Below are 23,656 nucleotides of genomic sequence, written 5' to 3'. Positions count from 1 at the left end.
CTACTTGGATTACACAATTAAAGACTATGTTAAAATAATATTCTATTAGCTAATTATTGATGGGCTCCATAAGAACAAATAAAAATTTCATGCAAATATTTTAGCCATTATTATGTCCTTCATTCTCCATCATCCATTCAGCCTCCATCTACTTTATATGCAAGATGTCAAAAAAATATTTGCATCAGTTATATGAAATTAGGAAAAAGCATATATATATATTTTTTGTTGTTGTTGTTGTTGTTTTTTGTTTGTTTGTTTTCTGTTTTTCGAGGTAGGGTATCACTCTTGCCCAGGCTGACCTGGAATTCACTATGTAGTTTCAGGATGGCCTTGAACTCATGGTGATCCTCCTATCTCTGCCTCCCGAGTGCTGGGATTAAAGGCGCGTGTGTGCCACCATGCCTGGCAGAAAAATATATTTTAAAAAACATAAACAATGAGGATAGAATTAAAATACTTTTATGTTCCTCTCTACACTCAAAGTCTGTGATGACAAGGCATGTATACATAGTAAATTATGGGCATAAGAGTAATGAGAGAAAGAATAGAGGCAAAGTGTTAGAAATAAACCAAGAAGAGTTTCTAAGAGGAAAAATCAACAGAGGAAACTCATCAGCCCTAGTGAAATAAGCAATTTGTTAATTCACTGTGTAAATTTCATCTAACCTATTACAATGCTTGGTTTGGAGATCATTTATTGAAAATTTAGGGGGTATTATTATTGGATATTTGATAGAAATGTTTAAGATATCTCCATAGACACTTGCAGAATAAAATATGATACTATGTGATTTGTAGCGCAAAATAGGTAAGGACTAGACCAGAGAATGAATGAGTCTACAGAGGAACAGGGGTGATGGGGGTAAACATAGTTTTGTCCCTACTTACTTTTTAAAGTGATGTTATGAACACCAATAGGGGAGCTTCACCTCCAGAAATAATGGAAGGAAGTAAAAATAGATCCCACTTTGTCAGTACATGCTCAAGGAATGAAGGAGTGCAGGCATTTGTGGGACCTCCTGCTTTGGCCAGAGAGATTAAATTGTATGCTTTAACATGGATCTGTTATAGTCTGACAATCTCACTAAAACAGTGATGTGGGCTGAAGGATTTAGTACTGCATATGTTGGAAATGAAGTTATCATCAACAAACATTGTGTATAGTAACACAGACATACAGAGAGGTGGATACAGATAATCAGTCTATTCTCGGTGGTTTGCCTTTAGAAGAAGAATGACAAGCAAGTTTACGACCATTTCCAAAAGGAGAATCTTTAAGCACAGATGCACACCAGCACACTTATCCTTATGCATTTTCTCTTCTAACTTATGACTCAACTAGAAGCACTTCTGAAGCAGGATGTTCACATGTGCCCAATCAAGTTTTATTACCACCTGTTCTAAATATGTGCTCAATAAATGTTGTAATCTAAATCCATGGCTAGGAGCATACAAGATATTTAATAGTCAATGTCAGAAATGCACACTGTTGGATTTTTTAAAAAAAATTTTAATAAATTTCTTAATAGCTGACGATGGTTTTTCAGAAAAAGTGGATCCTAATGGTGCCTGTAGGTGCCAGCTTGACATCATGCTTTGACTCTCTAGGATGAAAATTTCATCAGGCCTTCAAGCAGTTGCCTTCACTTGAGAAATATGAACCATAATGAATTTGCATATGACAAATTTCCCTGAAAGTTCGAGTTCAGTTGTTGACAGGTCAGTGCCTTTTGTGGGCTCCACTGAGTCCTGTCCACCTGTCCCATACAGGCACTGAGCTCCCACTGTAAGGCTTGGTTCTGCCTAAACTCTGAACCAGTTTGACCAGTTTCAAAGACCAACTGGGAATATGAGATATCACACTAGGAATAATGTGGGAGACACACCAGAGGCTTAAGTTGAATCCATGTGAATAGTGAGTTGCTATCACTATTCAAGAATTGATATGTTTCCCAGAAAGTTTCTTTTTAAAAAAAAATTAGTTATTTATTTTCAAAGAGAGAGAAAAGAAATAGAAGAAAGAGAGAGAGAGAGAGAATGGGCGTGCCAGGGCCGCTAGCCACTGCAAACCAACTCCAGATGCATGTGTCCCTTGTGCATCTAGCCTATGTGGGTCTTGGGGAATTGAAACTGGGTCATTTGGTTTTGCAGGCAAACACCTTAACCACTAAGCCATTCTTCCAGCCCATAAGGTTCTTTTTCTCATCACTAAATGTGGACATCAGCCAGACCCTATCTACTGACCACAAGGAAGTGTGGAGGAAAAGTATGTAGAGAGGTTTGACGAGTCATACAGCAGAAGCAGCTGCTTCCTGAATGGCAGACAAGGGGTTGTACAAGGTGAGCAAGGTGGGCTGAGCACACGGAGCCACTAGCCTAAGTCTCACTGACGTTTCAATGATCCTGGAGGGGGCACACGAGTGCTATAGTTCTGTATACCAGCCTAATGTCCACAGTTCCCTGATAATTAAAATGTAAGGCACATTCCACAAGCAAGGGACACCTAAGCAAGAATGTAACACACACACACACACACACACATACACACCTCAAAGTCAAGCCTTTTTCACTACTTATTCCCTCAGTATATACATATACATATACACACACACACACATTATATATATATACACACAGTTCAGAATAACTGACCATATCCCAAGGAAGCAGGTCACCTTCCTCAGCCCACTAATACGAATGAAACTGTTTTCTAGCTTCAGGTTTTCAAGGTCATGCCCAACAGTTTGGTGCAGGACAATGTTGCCGGCACCAGGCACTTCATTATTCTGTATTTTTTTTCTTTTTTGGACCTGTTACTGTTCCAGGGACTGACAAAAACCTGTGCAAGCTAGTTAAGTTATTGGTCTAATTTCTGTGAGACAGACTAAAAATGGCATGTTTCCAGAAATGGGTGCTTGGTGCCTGATGGATAAGAGAAAGAGATTCCACATAAAGACAGAAGGGAGTGTGCGTGCGTGTGTGTGTGTGTGTGTGTGTGTGTGTGTGTGTGTGTGTGTGTAAGATGGATGCAAAAGTCCATGAAACTATGAGGCAGATTTCATTGAACAAATTCTTGTTTTGTGTCCTGCATAGGACATAAGGCATCACAGGACAGAAACCACTGGCAGGAAATTATTTTCGAGCCTTATTCTAAGCTACAGAGGACAACATCCTCTGTTCTGAACTCTGCTTGTTTTGATCTTGACTTTACTGTGTTCAACACTCAGCCATGCTGTGTTGACGTGTGTTGAGGCTCTGGTCATTATACCTTTACAGCATCGCCTTCTAGTTTCTTAGTAATTGGCTGTCAAATTTGTAAGTTCCCTGGCACCCACTCTATACTTTTCTTTTGTGGAGGAGGGCCATGAAAGGGTCTCTCTCTCTAGCTCAAGTTGGCCTGGAATTCCCTATGTAGTCTCAGGCTGGCCTCAAACTCATAGTGATCCTCCTACCTCTGCTTCCAGAGTTCTGGGATTAAAGGCGTGTGCCATCATGCCCAGATATATTTATTCATCTAAGGTTTTGAACTAATTTCAATTTTCCAAGTTCTTTGTTATTTTCTATGTTCCACTTTGATAATTGTTTATTGGCTCATTAAATTCTGATTTCTTATAGTGAAAATGTTTTGGATTAGGATTCTAATATACATGTGGTAGTTTGAATAACTATCCCCCAATAGATTCAGGAGTTTTATTAAAACTTCTTAGATTTCAAGCTACTGGGCTGGAGGAGATATCACTGGGTAGATCTTAGCGTTCAGCCCTAAGATATAGCAGTGGGTTTGGCATTCCAGTGTGTGGCTTTTGGGTTTTTTTGTTTGTTTGTTTGTTTGCTTGTTGGCTTGTGGCTTTTCTCTCTCTCCTCACACACTTCTTCTGCCATTATGGAACTTCCTTTAGATCTGTAAGCATCAACAAATATCCATCTTCCTCCACAACCGTGCCTCATTTAAAAGCTCATCTCAGTGACCTAAAGCTGTCTCCTACAATGTATATATCACATAATTAGAATCTCAGCTTCTCTTCACTTCCAAATATAGTAAGTATTTTTATTTATCTCAAAATTATTAATAGATGTGTGGAACTGTTTGGTTAAATGGTTATGCCCTCTACTGAGAAATACTGCAGGTCTGTTCATTTTCACATACTTTATAGGAAAACGGTATTCCTGGGATAGTTATGTGCTCTAGGCATGGTGCCAGCATGCAGGATGTACTCATTAATACCTTCAGAAACAGTCACTGAAACCTTTGTATGATTCCTTTTGCTTTATTGAAATGTTGGTCCCCCCACTTTCTTTGGCTAAGAGATTCTGTCTATGTAGACTAGACTAAACACAAACTCACAACCCTCCACAATACTGGGATTATAGGCCTGTGCCATCATACATGGTTGTGTTCAAAATCTCTAATCACAATCATAATTTGCAAGTAAATGATTTATTTTTGTTTTAAAGCTTGGAAAACTAAAACTCACATAAGTGCATTTTTAGAGCATCTGGAAGACAAGAAGTCTGTGAGCAGATCTGTGTGACCTACCAATGAATATAATCAGCCTATCCCTTACTTATAGGAGCCATCCATATAAAAGCAGCTGGGTGAACTATTTAAGGTACATGTATTTTCTTAGTCTTATAGTTTTCATATTTATATTTGTGGAATCATAGCTTAATGAATGATAATTGACTTGATCTTCCTGTTCAGTAAATTGTACAAGCAACATCAATTATTCTAATAACAATTATTTACACTCTACACTTGATAACATTTTCTTCATTAATGGCTTGTGTGTCTTTTTAAAATTTTTTATTTATTTGACAGAGAAAGAGGGAGAAAGAGAGAAAGAATGGGCACACCAAGGCTTCCAGCCACTGCAAAGAAACTCCAGACCTGTGTGTCCCCTTGTGCATCTGGCTAACGTGGGTCTGGGGGAATAGAACTTGGGTCCTTTGGCTTTGCAGCCAAATGCCTTAATACCTAAGCCATCCCTCCAGCCTGCTTGTGTGTCTTTTATATTATTCATTGTTTGTTTAGACCATGCTCTTCTCCATGTTTGTACATGGGGTCTCATCAAGTTCAGGCTAAAAATAAGTTTCAACTCAAGATGGTCCTCCCTTCACCTCTCAGGTACTGAGATTACAAGGTAGTCATATTTTTTTTAATTTGATTTATTAGTTTTCTTTTCATCAAATACAGGCAGTTTGGTACCATTGTTTAGGCTCATCTATGATCTACCCTCTCCCATTAGACCCTCCTTGTTGATGTAAATGGGTCGTGCATTGTGGAGTTAGTCCCCAGTTATTGGTATGCTAAATGTTTCTGCAAATCATGACCCAACATGTGACTCTGACATTCTTTCCGCCCCCTCTTCCACAAGATTTCCCTGAGCCATGTTGGGTTCATTTTTGGTCTGCTTCAGTGCTGAGGTGTTGGGGGCCTCTGAGGCTCTGGCTCTCTGATTTGGTAGGAGTTGATTTTTCTCTGCATTGATCTCCTTCCCCTTTGTGCTGGTATCCGGTTCACAGGAAAACATCACCCTTGCTTGTTTCACCAATTGTCCTTAGTTTCAGTTGGGCCCCTTTTGAGGTATGTTGGGGCAGCTCTCTCCATAGGATCTGCATCTATCTGAAAAAGAGAAGCAGATTCTCCAACGGAGAGTAAGTTAGCACCCGGAAAATTGAAATAACACTTTTTTGATAGACAGTTTGATAGGTGTAGGCCCTCTTGTACCCCATGATTGATGATAGCTTGATATTATAGAGTGGACTTGTGTTTGGGTATGGTTCTGACTTGTTTCCCAGCTCCAGCTATGAGTCTAGTACCACTGAGTGGATCAGTTAGCCAAATCAAGAGTAGTTGGTTTCCTCACCATGGCTGTGTGCCACTATTGCACTTGTGTGGGCATCACGTCAGGTTATTTGTTGCTAATTAGATTAGACAATGAGTTGCTTGGACAGATATTGGTCATTTCCCCCAGTCGCCCATGTAGCGCCTTCTGGCACTAGACACGCTGACTGTCTGGGGACTGACTCTCACCTGGCTTCCAGCCATGCCATTCGATTTTGTGTATCAGCTGCATATGGAGCAATAGGGTCTTACCACTGGCCTTTGGTGGGTCATCAAGTACTCTGACAGAAGTCTGTCATTGTTTTGTAGGTTTCTCTGATCAAAAGCTCATTGTGGATGGTAGCCCTAAGCTGGAAGTGGGGGTTACAGGTCAGTGCCCACTAATAAATTGAGGAAAAACATAACTAATATACAAGAGTTAGAGAGGAGAGAGATAGAGGGGAGAGGGGGAGAGGGAGGGAGGGAAGATGTAGAAGATTTAGGTTAGTCTTGATCCTACCCTCTCCAGTGTCTTGTGGTTCAGGTGTTTCCTGTAAAGGGAGACTCCTAAAAAAGCTGACTATAGAAATACCAACAGACCCAGTTATATACCCTTACTGGGCATCTACCCTAAAACCTTCAAACCAAAGGCCAGAGAGATTTGCTCAGCCATGTTTGTAGCGGCTCAATTCGTAATAGCTAAAAGCTGGAATCAACCCAGATGTCCATCATTAGAAGAATGGATAACAAAGATGTGGTATATCTACACAATGGAATTCTATATAGCAGTAAGAAAAAATGACACAAAGAAATTTGAGGAAAAATGGTTGAACCTGGAACAGATCATTCTCAGTGAACTTACCCAATCACAGAAAAAAAATCGACACATAGTCTCACTCATCTACAACACCTAACCTGAATCTACCCAAGATCCCTTACATACCCAGCAAGCACCTCATGGACTAAACAATAGGATGGATGGGAGGGCAGGGAGGGCATTGAAGGGTGGAAAACAGTAATCTGGACCCAAACGGTATTGGTACCATAAAATTCTACTTCCTAAAAGTCAGACCAAATGGTAGTCATATTTTTTCATAAACTCGTTTTCTTAGTTCTTTTTGTAAATTATACTACTTGAATATGGTGGCTTGAAGTTGTAATTCCAGCACTTGAAAAACTGATTCAGAAAAGCCAGGCATGGTGACACACACCTTTAATCTCAGAACTCTGTAGGCTGAGGTGGAAGGATTTCCAAGAGTATCAGGCAAGTTTGGGGCTACTGAGTGAGTTCCAGGTCAGTCTGGGCTGCCTTGATAAAAAAAAAAAAAAATCCAATCAAAACAAGACGAGACAAAACAAAACAAAACAGATGCAGGAGGATCTGCAGTGAAACCACCATGGGCATGAATTTAGATCATGTATTTAGTAATAAAGAAGAAAAGAAATAATTAATGAGAGAAAGAAAATGGAAAGCAAGGAAATACACATCAAAATTTAATCGAGAACATTTTATGGTTACCTTACTACCATAGCTTATCAATGACCATTGCAGGACTAGCTTTTCATTCAGCATATCAATTAGTCAATTTTATTTCCTGTTTTAACTGTTTTAAGACATTGCACTAAGGGTGGAAATATACATTGATAGTTATTCCTTTGCTTTCATATGACCATGTTTGGCTGCAAGTATAGTATAAGTATCTTGCACTAACACATTATTCTATTGGCATTAATGTTGCTCATCAAATTATAATCATAGGGAATATTTATGTTATCTTTAGTTGAAATATTTTCTGTCATGACAAGTGAGTGAAAACATCTAACTCATTCTTGGCTATTCCTCTGTCAATCTGACGAAAGACACAGCTATCTCATAAACTCAGGGAAACATCCACACAGAACACTAGTGTTGCAGTTTATGCGTTGGAATCAGTTTTCACACCATTCCTTTGTGGTCCTGATGTTAATATGTGAGGAAGGCAGTACATCATCTCAACTTTCACACTAGTCCACATCGTGTCAAAAGGGTGGAGTAACTTTGTTACTATCATAGAACAAACAGGCACAGAAATAGGGTGCAAGCCAAGGTGATTTGAATATAGGCCCAGTGACCTCTTTATTAGGAAGGAGCTGAATTTAGAAAAAAGTAAAACAGAATGAGACATAACAACAACATCAACAACACCTGTAACTTCAAGTGCTTGGGGAATATTATGATAGAACGTTTTAATTCATGTTCCTCATGAGATACATTGAACTGTCATCCTTTATTTACACAGGTGGAACTCCATGGAAAATCTTAACACCAGTTCCACAGAAGGCTTCGTTTTGGTGGGCTTCTCAGATTGGCCTCGCCTGGAACCTGTCTTCTTTGTCATCATTTCTGTTTTCTACTCCCTAACTCTCTTCGGCAACTCTGCAATCATCGTTCTGTCACGACTTGACCTTAGGCTGCGCACACCTATGTACTTTTTCCTGTGCCACCTCTCCTTCCTGGACCTCTGCTACACCACAGGCACTGTGCCTCAACTTCTGGCCAGTCTCTCTGGACTTGATAGGACCATCAGCTTTGGAAGGTGTGTGGCCCAGCTCTTCATAATGTTGTCCCTGGGTGGAACTGAATGTGTGCTTCTGGTGGCGATGGCCGCTGACCGCTCTGCTGCTGTGTGTCGTCCACTCCGCTACACGACCATGATGCACCCCCGCCTCTGCAGGGCTTTGGTTGCGTCCTCTTGGGTTGGGGGCCTTGTGAACGCTCTGATTCAGACAGGCCTCCTGATGGTGATGCCTCTCTGCGGACACCGACTGAACCACTTCTTCTGCGAATTGCCCACCCTCCTCAAGTTGGCGTGTAAGGGCACGGGTGTTACAGAGGCAAATTTTTACGTGGCCCGAGTCATCATGCTGGTCCTTCCCGCACTGCTCATTCTCGGCTCTTACGTGCTCATCGCCAGGGCAGTGGTGAACATCAAGTCAATGGCTGGTCGCAGAAAGGCTTTTGGGACTTGTGCCTCCCACATTCTAGTTGTGTCTCTTTTTTATGGCTCAGCCATCTACGCGTACCTCCAACCTGTCCACAGGTACGCTGAGCGCGAGGGGAAGTTTGTTGCTCTTTTTTATACCATAATTACCCCCATGCTCAATCCTCTGATTTATACCCTGAGGAACAAGGATATGAAGGGGGCTTTGCGGAAGGTACTAGGGAGAGGCATAGATTCTGGGTAGGAGTAAAATATTTTTAATATCTCTTATATTATGAAACTTCCCCTGTTTTACAGGGCATTTGGTCACTAGAAAGTAGCTCCTACTAGGATTCTTGGATTTATTTCCCTCCTTGCATTGAAGGTGGGAGTGAGTTCTTTCTCATGGAATGCATTCTAGTTTAGCACTTACAATCATTGTGCAGCAGTGAGTAAATGTTGATTTCTACTGTAACATCCCAAAGATGGCAGAACACACATGGGTTTTTGACCCATCTGGAATGAGAGGAGTCTAAATCCAGAATTATACTCCCTGTCCAAAATCAATACAACATGATGCCATGTAGCTGGTACTGCCCCAGAGACAGAACCCAAGTTTTTCTAACTCTTTCATAAGTGATCGCACATCAGTCACACGCTCTCATACTTCGGGATGCATGGCTATCATCGCTTCCCATGATTATGCTTTTCTAATGGGTACAACATTAGGAAAAAACATGAATAACTATTTTATAAACTGCATTAGGTTTCAAATCCGATGTAATTTCCATTCCTTAAAAAAAAAAAAAGAAAGAAAAACTGGAAAAAGCATTGACGTGGCACAGAATGCAAGGAGGTACCAGTAGCTACCACATCACGAGCAACAGAATACAGGCTGTGACACAGAAGGCCACTTCCGTGCTGGCACAATTCACAACCACCTAGTTCAGCCATAAGCAAAGAACACGTGGTGGTTCTTATAAACAGTGGACATTTGATCAGCCAGGAGGAAAATTAGATTCTGTTACAACATGGAGGATGTTAGTTCATGGAAAATATGATGGACAAAGACAATAAATTGTCACAGCTTTTCAGTCATCTTTTGAAGCTCAAAAGTTGTTAACATATAATCAGAGCATAGAACACTGGTTATGAGAGGCCCAAAATGGGGAACATGAATGGGGACAAGTTATGCAGTAGATACAAAAGTGCCCTTTGGAGGACTGCATCTTCATGTGGTCTATTCCAAGTGTGTGGACTATGTTTTCAACAATATAAATATACATACACACATATATTCAAAAATACTAGAACAAGAAAGATTAAAGATGGTTCCCAGGTAGAAATAGTAAAGCTTTGAGGTAGTGGGAGTACAAATTATTTTGGCTTTATTACCTTTTAAATATATGTACAGGGTTGGAGGGATGGCTTAGTGGTTAAGGCACTTGCCTGCAAAGCCAAAGGACACAGGTTCAATTCCCCGGGACTCACATTAGCCAGATGCACTAGGGGGTGTATGTGTCTGGAGTTCGTTTGCACTGGTTGGAAGTCCTTGTGCACCCATTGTCACTCTCTCTCTCTCTCTCTCTGACTCTAATATACAAAAAAATTTAAAAATATATATGTACAAATTATCAAGCTGAGCCTATGTATCCATGTAATTGCTATATGCCTGTTAACTAGAATTAACAAATTGGCTGGAGAAATGGTTTAGTAATTAAGCGCTTGCCTGTGAAGCCTAAGGACCCTGGTTCGAGGCTCGGTTCCCCAGGACCCACGTTAGCCAGATGCACAAGGGGGCACACGCGTCTGGAGTTCGTTTGCAGTGGCTGGAAGCCCTGGCGTGCCCATTCTCTCTCTCTCTGTGTCACTCTCAAATAAATAAATACAAATGAACAAAAAATTTTAAAAATATATAAAAAAATAGAATTAACAAATTATGTCCAAAGAGATAAAGCTCAAGGGAAAAGGAAGTAGTAGAGAAACACATTAGGCAATGACAGGAGAAATGATACAGGAAAAGTTGAATAGGAAGCAACACAAATGAATGTAGAGAAGAAAGAGAGGCTGAAACAGGATTATAGGCAAAACAATATTCCTGTGGGGAGGAATACTTAGAAGTTCTAAGAGGTAGCAAGCTAAGTAGAAGGTGAACGAATGTCAGTGTGATTTTGTTGCATGTGATTAGTCATTTATTTGTTACAAAACCACACATATTTCAGAAGGAGCAAAGTAGAAGATAAGATCTTCTAGGGATCAGGTCAACTGAAACAAAATGCCTTCACAAGCACTACTGGGGCCAAGAAAGAAGCTATAATAACCAGAAATAGTATAATGATAACCAAAGAGTCGTTGAAAAAGGCAGAAAAGAAAGTGTTGCACATCATCCTTCTTTGAACTTCAAGCAGAATTGACAGACAGTTCAGTTAAGGCTGTAGCCTTGAAACCCTATACAGTGCCCATCAAAGTGAAAGCTAGTACCTTGACCTGTCCCTTCAGGCCAACCCACCAAAACTATCACTATCTTGGACAAGTAATTTCTGTCACCATCCCTCCTTGTACTCAGACAGCAGAAGGGTGGACAAGGTGCCAACTGTGAGGCAGAGGGCATGAAAGCCAGTGCAGGACTTCACTTTGGAGCTCAGGGCCAGAACACCACTTGGACAGAACCACTGAGACATCTGTGGTTCCTCTATCCAGGCAGAAGCTTCAGATTAAGCCTCTTGACCTTGTGCAATGTCAAACTGGTTCCCATGTCAAACTAGTAATTCAGAGTCAAGTTTTCACTTGCATCATTTTAGCCTGTATCGTCGCCACTTTTGGAGTGGGCCTCGGAGCACTATTCCTTCCCCCTGGTCTACCGTCAGCAGTGTTAACCAAGGGGCCCTCCTTACCCCCCATTTCCTGTCTCAGGCAGCACAGAGTTACCAGGTGATTGATTGTAGCTAGAGTCTAGAGCTGCCTCATAACCAGGAAGAAGCCTGTGCTCCTTGGTATATATGTCTCTCACCTTACACTATCACCAGCTGAGGGTGCACCGAGAGTCTGCACATGTACGCAGATATAAGACTCAGGATTAGCTCAGCTCAGTGCCAGTCCAGGTGTCCAAAACACTGTTTTGCTCACAGTTCCTCAATATTTGGCATTATAATGGGGTCCTACAATCTCATTTTCTGGGATTTTTAATCACAGGGCCTTGTTTTGGGACTCAGTGCTGGGCTGGTGAAATCTCTCACTGTGAAGATCCTATTGCATTCCACCCTGAGGTTAGTAGTGCCCATGGACAGATCTTGTGGAATAGCCAGAGAAGGCAAAAGGAACGTGTATTGCCCTGAAGTCACACTTCCGTACTGGCTAGGAAGATGACCTGAGGCTGGTTGCAGAGACTGGGTTGATGAATCTATCTGAGAAGTAGGAAGCACATGCTATTGGGTGCATTAGTCTTATTGAGACCTGAAGTGGTATGAGAAGGTCATAGATTCAGTGTGTGAAATACCACCATGGCAACTTTGGCCACAGGTGTGCCTAATGTTTGGGATGGAACTCATCCTTTTATGATGAATCTAACCAAGCCAGGTGAGTTCCATAGCTCCAGACCATGGGTCATTGATTGGGAATGAGCCATTATATAGTGCACTCCATATAGGTCATTCTGCTATCACACTGCCCTCTATAGGATCTCCATTCACTCCTATGAAACACCATGCCAACTACATATGGTGGAAAAATGTGGGCTTGGATAACCCTCTGGCACTGAAACAATGAACAAACACAGGTGGTATTCATGGGGCAAACTACGACTTTACATGTCACCTAGTGATCAAAGGTAGCTACAGGTTAAGAGAAAATAGTATGTAGCCTACTTCAATATCTGGAAAGAGAGGCCCAAAGCCAGGTTACAACGGCTGTAATGAATACCTAGTGCTTCAGCTCACAAATGATGTTGCTTACCAACAAACAAGCAAACAAATGCTCAGGAGAACATGACTTCACCTGACAAAAGAAGGAATCAGAAGCCACTCACGTGATGACCCACATAGGAAAATGCTTAAACGGAGAACACAACACAGGTGTCTGAGGAAACTCACTGAGAAATCTTAACGACAGGACAGAAACCATTCAGTGCTCTGGCAGCAAAACTTCATAGAGGTATGAAAGCAATTCAAGAAGTCATTCAGAAGAGCTAGGGATGTTGTTTAGTGGCATAGGGCTTGTAAAACCCTTGAATTGCTCCCTAAAATTGTAAAAGGATGAAAAAATCAACCAGAATCCTTTGATGTCTGCATATAATTTCAAGTGTGGTTGAAGGCATCAATGGCTGACTAAGCTAAGTGGAAAGGAGAAATGGCACACTCCAAAATAGAGCACCTGAGATACATGGCTGAAAGAGAAAGGAGGTAAAAAATGAAATGGAACTAACAAAGCACAAAGCATATGTATCTTGGTACAATATTAGAAGAGAAATCATGCAATTTTCTGGGGTTCAGATACAGGAGGATCCAAGATCACCAACAAGGAGAAATTTGGTGAATTCTGCTGCAAAGCTTTTGATGATCAACCTGTCTATCATGACATAGAAAAAGAAGATATCAAGGATTCAGGAGAAAGGAAATAGCACATAATAATTCACTAATTTTCATGAAAACCAGTGGACCTCCTGTCTCTAGCCCCTTCACTGCTGAAATTACAGGCATGCTCAGCCATACCCACTTTTTAAAAAATCACTGCTTGGGCTGGAGAGATGGCTTAGCCTTTAAGCGCTTGCCTGTGAAGCCTAAGGACCCTGGTTTGAGGCTCAGCTCCCCAGGACCCACGTTAGCCAGATACATAAGGGGGCGCATGCATCTGGAGTTTGTCTGCAGTGGCTGGAGGCCCTGGCATGCCCATTCTCTCTCTCTCTACCTGCGTCGTTTTCTGCCTGTCACTCTCAGATAAATAAATAAAAATAATAAACAAATAATAAAATAAATAAAAATTAAAAAATCACTGCTTGGGATAAGACTTGGGTCTTCATGCTTGTGCAGCAAGTGCTCATACCTGTTGAATCATCTCCTTAGCCCTAGAATACTCTAATATTATCAACACAATTTGTAAATTAATTAGACCTTCATTGTGAACAATATGAAATAAAACATTAACTACATCAACATGGTTAGAAGTTATTTATGTGGAAATATGTAAAATAGAACACAAGAAACAAAACATGGTGAGGAAAGGAACGCAAGCACAGAGGTTTTATAGTATTATTTCTATTCCTTTTTCTTTTATGCTCATATCACTTCAAAATGGCTTGTCATAAACGAGTTGTTTCTTGTGAAGCTTATGGTAACCACAAAGCAGACAACTATAACAAACAATAGCAAATAATAAATATACACAATTAGAATAAGTCATTTAATGACATGGGAATACTTTAAGAAGACAGGGAAGGGGTTACAATGTGTTGAGAAATCAAGTTACAGGATTAGTAGGATGGAGAATGGGGACAAACAATATTCTCCCTAAAAACCTGAAAATAAATCTGACCCATGGCTGTAGAAAGAGATGATAAGGTGAGAATTTAAGAGAGGGGCACAGTACACAGTGGCTACAGAGAAACAAACCCAGAAATATTGAACATTGGATTTGCAAAAGAAAACAGAGGTCCCTGATATCCAGTGCTTAAAAAAAAAAAAGTGGTATGGATGGAGGAGAATCTCCCTTCTACTCTAGGACAGAAAATTAAAAAGGAAAACCTCTGGGAGAAAATAGTGGTAAAAGATAATATTCAATGGCAATTCTGACACCTGGGGAGGGACTTGGGACGCTCTACTTGCTAAGCTCCTATAAAGGAAGGAGCTCATTCTGAAAGTCTATGACCAAAGCTCTGTGTGGCTCCTCTTCTGCCTCCACACTCTAAAGCTCTCCTCTTCCACTGACCGAGGAGCCTGGTAATTACAGGAACACAAGATGAGGGCTGCCCTGGAAACACTTAGTGGACACAGCCTCAGAGAGAGACTGTCGGACTCTGGAAGCAAAACAACCTGAGCTCTGGTAAAAACAAACAAACAAAAAAAAAACCAGCAATAGGCAGCAGGATAAGTAAATATAGGAGTGGACAGTCCCTGCAGAACTCAGACGGTGAAATCAATATGTGGAAAATGGGACCATACAGACACTGAGCAAAAATGACATGATAGACAATTTGGATGAACTTCAGAAAAACAAGAACTTCAAGACATCTTACTGTGGATCTGGAGTATGACACAAACTGCACTGAATGTACTTGTTGGACATTTTAAAAACTGTATCTGAGAGAAAAAAAAAAAGGAGGGAGAGAGAGAGAGAAAGAGTGGGCATATCAGTGCCTTCAGTTGCTGCAAACAAGCTCCAGACACATGTGCCACTTTGTGCCTCTGGCTTACATGGGTCCTGGGGAATGGAATCTGGGTCCTTTGGCTTTGCAGGAAAATGCCTTAACTGCTAAGCCATCTCTCCAGCCCCTTTTTAAAAAAAATTATTTATTTGACAGGGAGAGAATTGTTGGATATTTTTATCCAAAGCCTGGGTTCAAGTCTCTATTACTTATAAAGTTTAGTTCCTGAAGATAACTGTCCATCAGTGGGTATTATCATCTATTTATGCCATGATGAACTTAAATGGACAGCTAAAGTTATCAAGTCATTTTATCCTGATTCCCGAGTAACATAGACTTGGTGCTTATTGTTATTTGTGTAAGAAATATTCCTCCACATCCTCATGTATTTGAACACTTGGTCCTTGGCTGGAGGCACTGTTGGGAAGGTTGTGAGAACTTTAGAAAGTATATCCTCAGTGGAGGAAGTGGGTCACTGAGATTTTTGTAGCATGGTCCCACTTCCTTTTATTCTGTTTCCTGACTTATCAAGCATTACTCAGAGAATATGTGCATGGAAAAGTGGGATGTTCTTGTAATAAACCTGATCATGTGGTTTACTGATCTTTGGAACTGGATTGTGGGGGAAACGTAGAGGAGTTTCAAACTTTGGCCTAGAAATTCCCTAGAATGCTACAAAACAAAGCTTAATGTGCCACTGAAATGAAAGTTGGGAAGGCTATAATGCCAAGAAAAAAATTATATAGAGCAGGTCCAGCTTGTGAGGTATCAGAAAGGATCCAGGACTCTGTCACGAACTGGACTAGAGGCAGTTCATGTTTAATGCTAGCTAAAACCTGACTGAATTTTGCCCATGTCTTAAAAATTTGAGTAATGGACTCATTCTCTGGCAGAGGAAATTTCAAGACAGCTTAGTATTCATGCTATGACTTTGTGGTGGTTTGAATGTAAATGGCCCCATAGCCTCAGGTACTTTTTTTCTTTTTCTTTGTTTTTTTCTGTTGTTGTTGTTTTGTTTTGTTTTGTTGAGGTTGGGTCTCACTCTAGCTCAGGCTGGCCTGGAATTCACTAGGTAGTCTCAGGGTGGCCTTGAACTCACAGTGATTCTCCTACCTCTGCCTCCCAAGTGCTGGATTAAAGGCTTGCGCCACCACATCTGGCTTGCTGTGGTGGTTTGAATAGATGGCCCCCAATATATTCAGTTGTTTATTTATTTGTAGATTGCATCTTTGCATCTGCTGTCACCTGGCTGGAGGCAATGTCACTGGGTGGCTCTTAAGGTGTGCTGGTGGGTTTCAGATTTCAATCTAAAGATATGCAAAGGGTGCCTAGCTGGAGTTCCTAAAGTGTGCTGTGGCTTTTGACCTTTAGGCTTGTGCTTCTCTCTCTCTGCTTGGTCCTGTAAAGGCAGGACAGCTTCTTCGGCCATTTATAGAACTTCCTCTGGATCTGTAGGCTTCAATAAATATCCCTTCCTCCATAACGGTGCCTGGTCTGGAAGTTCACCTCAGCGAACCTGAAGCTGTCTGCTACCCTTGCCTCAGGTACTTTTGATTAAGCTTCCTATTTAGTCCCCAGCAGGTGGGGCTCTGCTAGAAGAGGGGTGACACTGGGGGCGAATCTTGAGCCCTAATGTGCGGTGAGAGTTAGCTCATGCTTGCCGGTCCTGGCTGCTGTCTCTCTGCTGCGCATGAATGATGAGGTGAGCCAGCTTCTTCTGCCATGATGAAACTTTCCCTGGATCGGGAAGCCATAAATAAGCCCTTTCTTCCACTATGTGCTTCTGGTCAGTTGTGTGTTCCAGCAACGTGAAAGCAGCTGCAACAGTATGTTCACTGCTCAGTGCTCTTATTCAGTTCCCAATGAAAGAGAGCAAAAATAAGTTTTAAAACTGAAGTTTAGGAAGGAAAAGTTTGCGAACACGTTTAATGTTCTGGGCAAGGAGGCAAGAACCTACCAAGCATCTGGGATTTTTAAAGAAATTAACCGGCAACTTCTCTCTTTCTCCTGCGATAACAGACCAAGTGGCTTTAGGGCAAGACCCTACTTGCCAACGGCTCTAACTTGTAAGAATGCAAATTCTTTTGAAAGGAAAAAGGCTGAGGTGAAGAATGTCATGGAAGGGGTTCCATCCTAATAAATACCTAGGAAAGTGTTTTCCTGGAACCCAAAGCCAATGCACACAAACAACTAAATGGGAACCAACACTGAACATTACTGTGAACATGAACTGGCTCATAACGTACAGATGTTACAAGGGTGTCTGGCAGATATGAAGCTCTATGTCGTTTTAGTTTTTTTCGTTGTTGTTGTTGTTTTTACTTTCATGGGTCATCTGATCAAAGTTAAATTCTGCCATTATTTATATGGTAATTTTGCCATTTGTGTTAATTGTATATGAAGCAAGAGTCAGTGTGGTACTATTGTTTTCAATATTTGTAATGTGACTGTTAATGTGTTTGTGTTTCTTATATGAAGTTAAAGACTGTTGCATTGTATTGCTACTTTGGGATTATTTCAAGTACAGAATGTCTTTCATAGTCTGAAGACTCCCTTGGAGCAGAAGATCATATTTTCTTTTTAAATTTTTTTTGTTTATTCTTATTTATTTGAGAGTGACAGACAGAGAGAGAAACAGGCAGAGGGAAAGAGAGAATGGATGTGCCAGGGCTTCCAGCCACTGCAAACGAACTCCAGACGCATGTGCCCCCTTATGCACCTGGCTAACATGGGTCCTGGGGAATTGAGCCTCGAACCAGGGTCCTTAGGCTTCACAGGCAAGTGCTTAACTGCTAAGCCATCTCTCCAGCCCCATATTTTCTACACTACTTTTGAGCAACAACAACACTGTATAAATTTTAGCTTAAAGTGCAGCAGACACCTCACATACAGTATGGCATTAATTCACAAACAGTGGTGCAGGATAAATGATGCAACATCGCCATCCTGATGGGGGAACAGAGACTCAAGAATGCAGGTTACATAGCACAGCTTGGCAAAGCTATTGCCTTAAGTAGAATTATGATTGTTTAAGTGAAAATATACTTTATTTTCATTTTCAATAAAGTATAAAAATGTGTTATTTGCTCAGTAATTGCATCTGAATGAATATATGAGTAGTATAAGTCTACTAGAAAAAAAAAATAGACATAGTAAAACAAATGTTAATACACTGTGGCAGAGAGACCCAAAATCATACTTCACATAATAAAGGACACAAAAACCAGTTGGATCTTCACTTTGTGAAGCTTCCAGAGAAACAGGAAACTTCTTGTGTGGTAAGCACAGTAAGCTCCAAGTGAGACATGGTATTTGGTCTAGTGAGGGAGGCAGCTAGGACTGGAATCAAAGCAGAGAAACAGAAGGAATCCATCACCAGGTAAGAAGTTGTTCTGAGGATACAGATTTGGTCACCTAGGTCTGGCAGAGCATGGGGAATAGGGAGAGCCAAGGACGGCAGATCAGATCTTGAACCAGTCAAGTTCATTATAATTGCCACGCTGGGGGCTAAAGTCTCCAAGGTCCTCACTATATAAGCAGCTCACTCTCTATAGCTCTTAAAGAATTCTTATAATAGTCCGTGGATATACTTCAGTTTGCCTAACATGGTCAAGGCCATAGGTTCATTTCCCAGTTTCAAAATATTTTTTTAAAAAACTAAATTCTTCTAAATTCCCCCAGACCAGAATGAGTATATGCAACCTTTAGAGTCGGGAGAATATGTGATAATCCAGCCGCTGCTTCCTGATCTGTTGGTTATAGAGTCAAGCAGGGTTTGGTGAACATACAGCCATTCCCTACGTTTTGACCTCAGCACTTTGTAGTGTTTTGTTCTCATCATTTCTTTAACACAGGAGCTCTACCCTGAAACTTTCCCACCATGGGAGAAAAGAAGAGCAAAGAGGAAAATGTCCTTTAGATGACAGATGTTCCACCAGTCTCCAACAGACCTCCTCATCTCTCTTTATGTCAATACAATTGAGGGAAGTAAATGCAACAGGTATATTGAACTCCAGGTGAGTAATGATTGGGTGTGAGCTGTGTGGAATACACAATAAAAATAATATCCCACTAGGTAGTTAGTGATGGACTCCATGGTCTAGGGTCCCTGGGATATGAGCTGTATGACTAAGCATATGGTAGGAGACACCCCAGAGGTTGAAGTTGAATCCACATGTGTCAGGAGGTACAATTGCTTTTCAAGAATGGAAGTGTTTCCGGGGAGTTTCTTTCAATGATCACTAAATGTGGACCCAAGCCAGACCCTAGCTACTGACCACAAGCAAGAGTGGAGGAAAAGTATGTGGGGAGTGTTGACAAGGAGTCACACAGAGGAAGCAGCTGCTTCCCGAGTGACAGACAAGGGGACAAGTGGTGGCACCAGGTGAGCGAGGTGGGCTGGGCTGAGGGCAGGGAGTCTCTGGCCTTAGTCTCGGAAACGTTCCATTGACACTGCCCGGGGCATGGGTGTTGTAGCTCTGTCCATAGTGCCCTGGCAATGAAGGTGGAAGGCACATTCCACAAGCAAGGGACTCTTAAGAAAATGTAGACATCAAAATCTTGTTTAGTTTAGGTGGCGGCGGGGAGGGGGAAAGAGTTAATTGATAGAACAGGGTTAGGAAAAAGAATCCTTGACCTTGAGGTTATATGGGTTGGGGACTCTATAAGACACAGTCCAGAATAACTGGCTATATCTTGAGGAAGCAGGTCACCCTCCTCATCCCACTAAGGTGACTAAAACTGTTTCCTGGCTCCATACCTCTCTAAGGTCATGTCCATCATGATGCAGGACAATGCTGTAGGCACTAGGCGCTTCATTATTCTACAGTTTTTGGACCTGTCATTGTTTCAAGAACTGAAAATAAAAAGTGTGATCTAGGTAATTTATAGGTCTAATTCTCATAACAGAGGCTGGAGAATGGCATAGGGATTCCCCCTAAGACAGAGGGGGTGAAAGACAGATTCAAAAGTCCATGAAGAAATGAGGCAGGGATTCACTGAACAAATTCTTTTTTTTTTTTTAATTTTTATTTATTTATTTATTTGAGAGCGACAGACACAGAGAGAAAGACAGATAGAGGGAGAGAGATAGAATGGGCGCGCCAGGGCCTCCAGCCTCTGCAAACGAACTCCAGACGCGTGCGCCCCCTTGTGCATCTGGCTAACGTGGGACCTGGGGAACAGAGCCTCGAACCGGGGTCCTTAGGCTTCACAGGCAAGCGCTTAACCGCTAAGCCATCTCTCCAGCCCAACAAATTCTTATTTTATGCCCTGTGTAGGAAATTAGGCATCAGAGGACAGAAACCACTGGTAAAAATGACTTTTTTGAATTTTATTCTAAATTGGAGAAGTCAAGACACTATGCTTGTTTTCATCTTGAATTTGTTTCTATTCAACACTCAGCCGTGCTGTGTTGACTTGCTTGAGGTTTTGGTCATTATACCTTGACAACTTGTATCTTCTAGTTTTTTAGTAAATGGCTGTCAAATTTCCCAGTTCCCCCCTTCCCCCCTCACCTCACACACATTCTGTATTTGTTAATCTGAGATTTTAAAGTAGTTTGAATTTTCCAAGTTCAGCATAATCATCTATATTCTTTTTTGCTGATTGTGTATTGGCTCATTAAATTTTGCTGTCTTATAGTCAAATTCTTTTGGATTATAACATACACATATGACATAGTTAGAATTCCAAGCTTCTCTTCAATTCATGATATAGTATTTTATTTATTTTAAGGATATTAATAAAACTGTAAGAGCGGGTTTGGTTAAATGGCTATGCTCCCAGCTGAGAAACACTGCTTCTGTTCCCTCTCACCTACAGTAAAGGAAACAAGGATTCCAGGGATAGTTATGCACTCTAGGCACGGTGCCAGGGTGCAGGATGCATTCATTAATACAGTCAACAACATCTGTTGAAACCTTCGTGTGATTCATTTTGTCTTGTTATAATGTTGGATACTCCCCCCTGCCCCGCCGCCTCATTTGGGGTTAGAGAGTCTCCCTATGTAGCCTAGGCTAACCTCAGACTCATAACCCTCCTGCCTCAGTCTGCTGGAATTACAGGCCTGTGCCACCATACACAGTTGTGTTCACAACCTTTAAGCTCAATCAGAATTTGCAAATCAATGTGTTTTTTTTTAAAGCTTAGAACACTAAAGTTCACCCAAGTGCATTTTCAGAGCAGCTGGCAGACAAGCAGCCTGTGAGCTCATCTGTGTGACCTGTCTGTGAACATACACAGCCCATCCCTTTCTTATGGGAGCCATTAATATAAAAGAAGCTGGGCAAACTGTTTGAGGTGCATGCATATGCTTAGTATATAGTGCTCATATCTATCTTGTTGAACTCATAGATTCAGGACTAAGGATTGACATCATCTTCCTGCTCAGGGAACTTTAAAACAATTGAGATGTTATTTGTTATAAAATTCATTCCTTCTGGGCTGGAGAGACGGCTTAGCGGTTAAGCGCTTGCCTGTGAAGCCTAAGGACCCCGGTTCGAGGCTCGGTTCCCCAGGTCCCACATTAGCCAGATGCACAAGGGGGCGCACGCGTCTGGAGTTCGTTTGCAGAGGCTGGAAGCCCTGGCACGCCCATTCTCTCTCTCTCCCTCTATCTGTCTTTCTCTCTGTGTCTGTTGCTCTCAAATAAATAATTTAAAAAACAAATTCATTCCTTCATTAACACATTGTTCTATTTGCACTATTGTTGCTCACAAAACTACAATCACAGGGTACTTGGGTTGTCTTTATTTGAAATGTTACCTGTCATGACATCAAGTGAGAGTAAAAACATGTAACTCATCCTAGTTGTACTTTCTTCTCAATCTACTGACACAGTCTGTTTCATAAGCTAATAAAAGCAAGAAACAGAGCCACACAGAATACCAGTGCTACTGTTTATGCATTGGGATCATTTCTGCATTATTACCCGGTGGTCCTGATGTCAGTGCTATGAGGAAGGAAACACATCATCCGTATTGTTGCAGCAGTCAGCGTCATAACCACAGGAGAGAGAAGCCTGGCTATTGTCATGAACCAAACAGGAAGAGAAATAGGGTCCAAGCCAAGGCCATTTCACTACTAATCCAGTAATATCCTAACTAGAGAACACCTGAATTTAGGAAACATAATGACACCAACAACAACCACAATTTTAAAGTGTTTGGGAAATATTATGTTAGAACATCTTAATTCAGGTTTCCTTATTGGACTGTCTTCCTGTATTCACATAGGTGGAACTCCATGGACAGTTTTAACATCAGTTCAGCAGAGGGCTTCGTTTTGGTGGGCTTATCAGATTGGCCTCGCCTGGAACCTGTCTTCTTTGTCATCATTTCTGTTTTCTACTCCCTAACTCTCTTGGGCAACTCTGCAATCATCGTTCTGTCACGACTTGACCTTAGGCTGCGCACGCCTATGTACTTTTTCCTGTGCCACCTCTCCTTCCTGGACCTCTGCTACACCACCAGCACTGTGCCCCAGATTCTGGCCAGTCTCTCTGGACTTGACAGGACCATCAGCTTTGGAAGGTGTGTGGCCCAGCTCTTCATAATGTTGTCCCTGGGTGGAACTGAATGTGTGCTTCTGGTGGCGATGGCCGCTGACCGCTATGCTGCTGTGTGTCGTCCACTCCGCTACACGACCATGATGCACCCCCGTCTCTGCAGGGCTTTGGTTGGGTCCTCTTGGGTTGGGGGCCTTGTGAACGCTCTGATTCAGACAGGCCTCCTGATGGTGATGCCTCTCTGCGGACACCGACTGAACCACTTCTTCTGCGAATTGCCCACCCTCCTCAAGTTGGCGTGTAAGGGCACGGGTGTTACAGAGGCAAATTTTTACGTGGCCCGAGTCATCATGCTGGTCCTTCCCGCACTGCTCATTCTCGGCTCTTACGTGCTCATCGCCAGGGCAGTGGTGAACATCAAGTCAATGGCTGGTCGCAGAAAGGCTTTTGGGACTTGTGCCTCCCACATTCTAGTTGTGTCTCTTTTTTATGGCTCAGCCATCTACGCGTACCTCCAACCTGTCCACAGGTACGCTGAGCGCGAGGGGAAGTTTGTTGCTCTTTTTTATACCATAATTACCCCCATGCTCAATCCTCTGATTTATACCCTGAGGAACAAGGATATGAAGGGGGCTCTGCGGAAGGTACTGGGGAGAGGCACAGATTCTGGGTAGGAGGAGAAAGTGGAGGCAGTGAAATATTTTTAATATCTCTCATATGATGAGAAAGAGATCACATACTTAATTGCAAGCCAGAAACTACATCTAGTGTTCTAGGTGATTATTTTATTTAACTATCCTAGTGGCCCGACCCACAGCGGGACATTATGAAACATGTTCGGGTTTGCAGTTCTGTACCTTCGTGGTCAGTGGCATATGGCTGTTTTCAGATCATTTAATTGCTCTGGCCTCTGGCTCCATCATCTGCAAAGGACAGAAACTGTGATTACACAAGGTGGGGGGGGGGATAAAGGAAGTTAATAAATGCAAAGCATGTGACATCAAGGA

At 41.8% G+C, this 23,656-nt stretch overlaps 2 protein-coding genes across 2 annotated transcripts; both read left to right on the top strand.

Moving 5' to 3' along the window:
- The first annotated feature begins 8,116 nt into the window (after positions 1–8,116).
- On the top strand, positions 8,117–9,052 carry LOC101597494 (olfactory receptor 2Y1-like). Its single transcript, XM_012948595.2, has one exon. It carries the CDS (start codon positions 8,117–8,119, stop codon positions 9,050–9,052), a length of 936 nt encoding a protein of 311 aa, XP_012804049.2.
- A 13,335-nt stretch (positions 9,053–22,387) lies between these two features.
- Positions 22,388–23,323, top strand: LOC101597197 (olfactory receptor 10-like). The gene has a single exon (XM_004657454.2). It carries the CDS (start codon positions 22,388–22,390, stop codon positions 23,321–23,323), a length of 936 nt encoding a protein of 311 aa, XP_004657511.2.
- The last annotated feature ends 333 nt before the right edge of the window (positions 23,324–23,656 follow it).

The sequence above is a fragment of the Jaculus jaculus genome, chromosome 6 (assembly GCF_020740685.1).
Source record: "Jaculus jaculus isolate mJacJac1 chromosome 6, mJacJac1.mat.Y.cur, whole genome shotgun sequence".
In the NCBI taxonomy this organism is placed as follows: domain Eukaryota; kingdom Metazoa; phylum Chordata; class Mammalia; order Rodentia; family Dipodidae; genus Jaculus; species Jaculus jaculus.
Note: the sequence above shows the minus strand (reverse complement) of the source record. Positions and strands in the feature narration are given on the sequence as shown.